Source organism: Phaseolus vulgaris, chromosome 1 (assembly GCF_000499845.2).
Source record: "Phaseolus vulgaris cultivar G19833 chromosome 1, P. vulgaris v2.0, whole genome shotgun sequence".
Taxonomy (NCBI): domain Eukaryota; kingdom Viridiplantae; phylum Streptophyta; class Magnoliopsida; order Fabales; family Fabaceae; genus Phaseolus; species Phaseolus vulgaris.
Genome location: NC_023759.2, coordinates 4,718,847 through 4,726,771, shown reverse-complemented (window position 1 = coordinate 4,726,771; position 7,925 = coordinate 4,718,847). Strand labels below are relative to the sequence as shown.

General features: G+C 28.8%; 1 protein-coding gene across 1 annotated transcript; it reads right to left on the bottom strand.

The window, feature by feature from the left end:
- Positions 1 to 3,809: 3,809 nt before the first annotated feature.
- On the bottom strand, positions 3,810 to 5,371 carry LOC137815355 (uncharacterized). Its single transcript, XM_068618499.1, has 3 exons — positions 5,231 to 5,371; positions 4,855 to 5,007; positions 3,810 to 4,697 (listed from the first exon to the last, which is right to left on the bottom strand). The coding sequence occupies exons 1-3, from the start codon at positions 5,369 to 5,371 to the stop codon at positions 3,996 to 3,998; spliced, it is 996 nt and encodes a 331-aa protein (XP_068474600.1). The 3' UTR covers positions 3,810 to 3,995.
- Between the last annotated feature and the right edge of the window lie 2,554 nt (positions 5,372 to 7,925).

The following is a 7,925-nucleotide window of genomic DNA, read 5'->3' as shown; positions in this document are numbered from 1 at the left end:
GCACGTTATAAAACTAAAGCTAAATAAAAAAAGGCTAAAAGAATAATAAATAAAAATAACAAAATAAAAGGCAATAGATATAAATATTAAAATAATAAATACTAAAATTTATAAATATAGATAAGAAAATGGTAAAATAGATTTTCGGTAGCCTGTATAAATATTAAATTTTAGTTTTAATTCTTTTAGATATTTGAGTAGTTATAAGAGTAACACTCTCACATGTTATCTTTGTTCTTAATTATTTTGTGTTTGTATATAGTGTAGGTTATCTAAACCTCGAACTTCCTCATGCATGCATAACTCTATGAAATTTATATTGAGAATTCTAAAAAAAAATTACTATAATGGAATATTTTAAAATTTTATTATCTCACGTCACAATTGTAAATTAAAGTTACATTTTCCATAATTTATACACTAGACAAAAAAAAAAAAAAAAAAAAACCATGGAATTACTCTCATGCCTAAACATCTAAAGAACAAGTTGTGACTACATCATAAAAAAAAGAAGTGATCTAAATGAGGAAAAATAGAATTTAGAGATATAAAATCCAATGATGAAAAGGGAGAGGGACATGCTTGACTTGATGAAATAGACATTATAAAGGTAAATCATAAAGCTAAAACATCAAATAAGTGCAGATGATACCTAATCCCATATAACAAATATTTATATAAAAAATAATTGTAACTAGTTTCATCTGTGATGGATGAGAATATAAACATGTCTAAAGAAAAATTATGTACACCAAATTAGAGACTCACACAAGTACTCTTTCCACAAATGTAAAAAAACAATAAATCCTAATTTCTTAAAAAATAACATGAAAACTGTGAAGAAGAAAAACAACAACAAAGAAAGTGGGAACAAATCCACCACATATCCAAACACTTAAAATCAAATATAACAAAAGGTAAAACACAGAATCATAACAGAAGCAACAAAACATTAAAACTGCTTCAGACAATACAAAATAAAAGAATGCAGATATAAACTATGAAATGACTAAGAAATAAAAAGGAAAATTTGAGATCCATATAACACCATGATAGTGCAGTTGGTTTTGAAAAAAAGAGAGAATATTAAAAGAATTTCAGAGAGGAATAAAAATCAGCAAACATTAGCGATGGTGTCTGAAGAAATTGGAGAATTCGATATTTGGTGGAGAAAGAAAATTGAATGTGCAAAGGCAAAGAATGTTCACCACAGGAAAGAATAGGCAATTATTTCCTGCAACGTTGTGAAATTTGAACCTGAATCTGATTTCAGTGTAAAACGACGAAAATTCCTTAAATAAAATGAGTGTACACATAAAAATACATTATGGTCCCTCTTTTCTATAATATGTTATTGGATTTTTTTCTTTGAAATGATTTTTTTTATTGTGAAATTAGTTTTCTATTATAATAAGATTTTGATTTTTGAATTTTATTATGAATTTTAATTTTCAGAACACAGTAATCTCTTTTAGATATGCTTTTATGGAATCTATTTATTCTAATTCTAGATTTTCATTTTTTATTTCAGACATTTTTTGAAATTTAAAAGTGTGTATGGTACATGTTCAGAGGTTTGGGTGTAGAAAGAATTTGTCAAAAAATGATATGATTGTCTAAACTAGGGAATCCTACATTATTTTCTTTTGTATTTAGCCTACAAAATACGGGTTGGTTGTTCAGCTCCGTATAAAAATTGTGGGTTGATTTTAAGTAAATTCTCCTTCCACCTCCATATTTCTCTTTGCACCTTCATATTAATTATGAAAAATGAAAAATTGATTTTAATTTTTTTTAAATTTTAAAAACCTAATGTTTTGTTTGGTTAAAGAGTTAATTTAAAAAAGTATATTTAATGAGAAAGTGTAAAAAAAGTGAAGTTATTTAGATAAATATATAAAAAAATTATAAAAATTTGTGGGTGATTTGATAGATATAATATAATATATTTAAACATTATAAAATAATATATATATATATAATTCATTTATTTATATTATTATAAATTAATTTTAACTAAATAAAAAATAATAATTTTACAATTATTTAATAATTTTAATTTTATTATTATTACTATTATTTAATTTTATTTATTATATATAATTATTTTAATTATTTATTAAATTTATTATTTATTATTATTTTAATTATCATTTTATATGTTTATTAATATTTTTATTATTATTATTATTATTATTTAATTAATTAATTATATTTATTTTATTATAATATAAATCTAAATATTAATAAATTATTAATATAAAAATATAATTTATATTAACATAATAATTATAAACTTATATATAATATATAAAATATGAATTCATATTTTATTATATAAAAATTTATAATAGTGACGTCTTCTTTGAAAATCTTTGCAGTTATACTAAGAAAGAATGTCGAAAATTTTTTCTTCTTTTTTTGTTTTAGTAGATTATTTTATTAATTGATTTTTTGTGTTTTCTTCGTCACTATTTGCTCAGGGAAATCTATAGTTAAAATTTATAGTGGGAAACAAACACACCATAAATAAAATATAACATCGCCTTGCAACTCATATTTCTTTTTTAGTCCCATACTTTTTTTTTTCTAGTACTTCCATTCTTCTTCATCAACTGTGTTTGATAGAATAACTTCATTGTTTGAGTGTGTGAGAGGATTGGATTGACAAAAAAATTTATTGTATGGAACGTTCTCAATGTGAAAATATTTTTTTTATAGTTTTGTACTCTATTTATCTTAACCCCCAATTGCAAATCAAAAAATCATAATCCCTAATTGATTTTTCACTAACTTAATCTCTCAATCCACGTCACTTGACGTCTCACACCTCACAGAACACTCAATCCCACTACTCTCAGATAAGTCGCACTTAACGTTTTAAGGTGCAACTTAACAGAAATGACCAGGATACATTTTAAAAAACATAGGACTAAATTGATTCTTTTTTTAAATCACTGTAATAAATTGAATATTGACCCTAAATGTAGGGACGAATAAGGTAATTATATCTACTTTTTATGGCTTGAAAGTTTTAGGTCTTTTTTATAGCCAATTTTATGTTTTTTATCACTCTTATAATGAGTTGGAGTGAGACTTTGTATATGGATTTTTTTTTTATCAGCAGCAATGAGATTGAAGTACCTAGTACTCCCTCTAATCAATTCTTTATTACTTATTTATTACGGATAAAAAAATGTGTATTTTATACCTAAGATAGTTATATCAATGAGTTCCATGTTTAAACGCTTTAAATTCCTCCATTACCCGTCTATTTGTGCTACTTTGTGATATGTCTATCCTTTCATCTTGTTTTCTTATGATGTTAAAATCTCCTACTATGCACACGTTCTATATATATCCTCTCTTCACTTATTAGCTCTTCCCACATAATTTTCTTTTCAGTGTAGAAGCACGATGAATAAACATTAACCACAATTAAGTTGATTTTTATCTAATGCCATTCGTCCTATCAAAATAAATTACCTACCCATTATGTGTTTTTCTATTCTGAAGCACTTAGAGTTCCATAGACTAAGCATCCCCCACCACCAGCAGGTTTATACATGCAATTTATGTTATTATCACTTACAAAATAGTTTTAATTTTTATTTGGTTTTATCTATTTTAATTCGGTGCTTCCCCATAATAGTTATATCATGTAGTATAAAAGTCCTTATAATTGAGAATTTAAGATACAAATTTGACATTGATAATTTTGGTGACAGATAAGACTTTCAATATGCCACGTCTAAATTAAGGTTCTTAAACATAACAGATTAAAGAAAGCTTTAATAAACTGACTTCGAAGTTGAATGACAAAAGGCACTAAACAATTACAAGAAAAACAGCTCAGATACTAATTTATGTACAAATAGACCTAAACACGAATTTGTGATCATTCATGGTATATCTTATGATCCCAATCTCATATTCAAGCCCATTCATCACCATTATCACCATAGCTTGGCAGTTGATTAAGTAGTTTTTCTCACCTAAACTTTGTCGGCTGCATCATCCAACCTTTTCACCATGTTTTTCCTCCTTGCATACACCTTAGTCGCCTTAGGCTTGGTCAGTTGATTGACTAAGTTCTCATCATGTTTTTCCTCCTTCTCCTCTTCAACAGGAGCAATGATAGTGGGTATTGTGTGCAGTGGATTGAGTCCAGATGGCTCACCATCCCCAGTTGCATCAGACTTGCTAGAACACTTATTTTGAGTTTGCCCTAGTTCCTTTTTCAGTAAACGAACCTTCAACTCAGGGTAACTTGGAGCATTCAAGTCTTTACCATAAGTTCCAACAACTTCAATCAATTTCTTGAAGCTTTTAGAGCGTGCAGCATTAAATGGAATTTCATTTTCAAGGAAGAATTTGGCAATGCTAACCCTTACTTTCTTAGCACATGCATCTCTTCTACTCGTTTGTTGGTTTTCATAAGCTCCCCTAATTTTGAGCCTGATTTCGGGTGGAATTTTTTGGCAAGAACTAACATCACCCTGCATCCCCATTTGATGTTTTTTCGCTCGTGTTATTCCCCCGGTTGTTGTCTTCAGACAAAAGTCACATGTCACAACACTCTTGTTGTTGATATCTCTCAGAGAATTCCATTGCCAAGCCATGTCAAGATGGCGGCCACCTTTAGGCTTTGCCGTTGCAGATGCAGCGTTTCCAAGCATTAATGGTTTAATTAGTGGCTGAGATGATGTTATGGAGAAGAAAATACAAATTAAGAGTCAGGAAACAGAAAGACTAAGAATAAATAGTGAAGAACCAAAAATAAATAGAATAATAAAGGAGAATACAAAGTGCTCCAACTCTCATAAAAAAAGGACGTAATAGAAATTAACTTACAGCATCAGTTCTATCAGTTTTGTCAACTTTTTCTTGAACTTCTCCATGTTTTCTAGCCAAAAGTCTAGAAATTGGCTCATTCATGACATAATCTCCCTTGCTGCAATTGTTGGGTCTTTCAACACGCTCCTCCACCAAGCCACGCATGTTTTGCTTGAAAAATAGAATTGTAAAGTTTTTTAAAATGTATCAAAATCATATCAAGTTTGAGTGGAAGTTGAAACAACAGAATAGCATGAACTGTCAAACATTAATTGCTCAAAGTGCCATAGTGTAAAAGATGCAAACACAGCCTAGGAAAAATAGGACAAGGAAAACGTGTGACTTAAATCAAATTAAAGTTTTCAGTGAAAAAAAGGGAAAAGAAGTAACTTACAGTATCAGTTCTATCATTTTCCTTAATTTTCTTTTGATGTTTCTCAGGTTTTGCTAGCAAAATGTTTGAATCAGCCATTGAATCTTCAGTATAAAGGGGTCTCTTATTCGATCTTGCAGGAAGCCCAGTTGCGCTACTCATGTTCTGCCAATGAGATTTCGTACAAGCAAGAAGAAAGAACATCACATAAAGTCGTAACCAAAATACACCACACAGAAACAAAAGCAAAGGGATCAAGTCACAGAGACGCAACGAAAGTCCAGAGATTAAATCATTATCCTATAGTATTTATGTTCTCAACAAAAGAACAATTTTAATAGGTAAACCAACAAGCTGATAAAAAATAAAAGATAAACCAAAAAGCTTGCACCATTTTTAAACTGAATAAATGCAGATGCTGGACTGCTTGTGCATTCGTTAAATGCATCTTAGGAATGACAGTGTTGTTGTCAGAAACAACTTTTGAGAATAGTGACAACAATTCCCCGAAAAAGATGCTGTTGTTGAAGAATCAATGTGTGCTTTAAAATTTAGTTCAGTCCAGTGAAAACCGTAATCAAGATTTGTTTTACAATGACTCAGGTAAAAGTGGATTAATAGTGTATGAATCTGGATAAATGTCTAAGACCCTTTGAAAGGACCAATTATACACACACCAGAACAATACAGGATTAGATACACATACACCACAACCTTCACAAACGTGAACAGTCAAACAAAACGAAATTTTCATTTCAATTTCAGAACAACCCTAACAAACAAAAAAAAAAACTAAAACAAAACGGCTTGCGCAAATAAACAACATTGACTACGTACGTTCCTACAACCACAGAAAACCAAGCAACAGCATCAACAAAACGGTCAAAGCCATTCAAAACAAGCAAAACACGAGGATTCAGACAAAACTACGCAAGGACCAAGAAATAAGGTGCATCCATAACACTGTCAGGGTGCCAATTCGAGGAATATTTGGAGATCAAGTATGCTGTTCTGACGTTCAGGTTTCGGGAACGAGAACGAAACCCTAGAACCGAATCAGAAGCCATGCACCATTTACGTACGTAATCGTGCTTTGAACAACACAGAAGAATTTGTGAACTGGTAACAACAGTGGTTTTACAAACTAAAAATAAAGAAGATCATTCATTTGAAGGAAAAAGAAAAACCGTACTTCAGAGAAGCAGAGCAAACTGTAGAGAGCGAGAAGGGTGTAAAGTGAAAATGGTGGTGCGAGAGAGAGCCTGGGAATTTGAGAGAAGGTGACGCAGCAAGAAAGAAAGAAAGAAGAAAAGACAAAGAAAAAGTGCAGAATGAGTGGTTTGGTAGTAGAAACAGTGATAAGATTGTGACTGCTCAAACCAAGATTGGTACATATTTATATGCAAAAAATTAATTATAGGAGTATGAGTCATCTATATTAATTTTAATGTTGTCATATTTTTTTTTAGTTTAAAAGAAATAATGTTTTAAATAGATATCATAAAATTTCCGTGTGACTAGGGCATTTTTTTTTTCAGATACGATGAAGTTTTGGTATTGGTCACCGACCACGTAATTTGGGGAATGTTTTTTTAAATTTCTTTCCCTTTTAAAATGCTTGTTATTTTACTTAATTATAAATTTATTTTTTTAAACAAAAGTAAGATTTTGAAACTATATATAATCCAATGAGAGGTCAAACAAAGTAAACGAGAATAGGAAAAGTTGAAAATATATTTTATTTACAGCAAGTTTTCATTGAACTTGTTTAAATTTAGCCACTCATTATCATAAACTCCCAAGTCTTAAACATTTAACCACGTATTCAAATCTACTCTATAAATTTTTGCTAAGCTAATTTGGCAACTTAATTTAGGCACTAACTCAGTCTCCATAAATACTAAAAAATCATTTAATAACAATTAATTTAAATAAAAAAAATCATTAATTATTATAATAATTAAGTTAGATATTATTAAATATAAATTAATTTTAGAGACTGGACTAATTAGTTATTACATTGATTAAACTGTAGGTTATTTTATAAACTAAAAAAATTATTAATATTCAAAATAATTTCTATTATTAATAAAAATTTATAAAATAGTTTTTAAATTGATATCTAATCATTAGCTACTAAGGTTTTAGCTACACAAAAAGGATTTTCACTACAAGAAAAACATGAAATAGAAACCAATTTATAGAGACTAAAATAATTAGTTGCAGTAGTAACTAAATTAGAGACCATTTTAGACACTAAAAAAATGATTTCTAAATTAATTTCTATTATTGTTAAATAGTTTTTAAATTGGTATCTAATTAGCAATCAAGGGTTTTAACTACCAATTATTTAGTTTCTAAATTTGATCTCTAAAACCTTGGTTGCTAATTAGATACCAATTTAGAAACTATTTAACAATAATAGAAACGAATATAGAAACCAATTTTTCTTTTAGTTTCTAAAATGGTCTCTAATTTAGTTACAATTGCAATTAATTATTTTAGTCTCTAAAAATTGGTTTCTATTTCATGATTTTCTTGTAGTGTTTGTGTATGGAAATTATTTTTATTGAATAGTGAATTAATTGGTGAAGTAATGATAAACATTTTCATTTATTGTCATCCCCTGCACCATGTAAAGCCTTCCTAGCATGTGTTTGAGTGTAACAGCCACTGAAGAGTGAGTCCAAATAACCCTATTTTTGGGCACATGGAT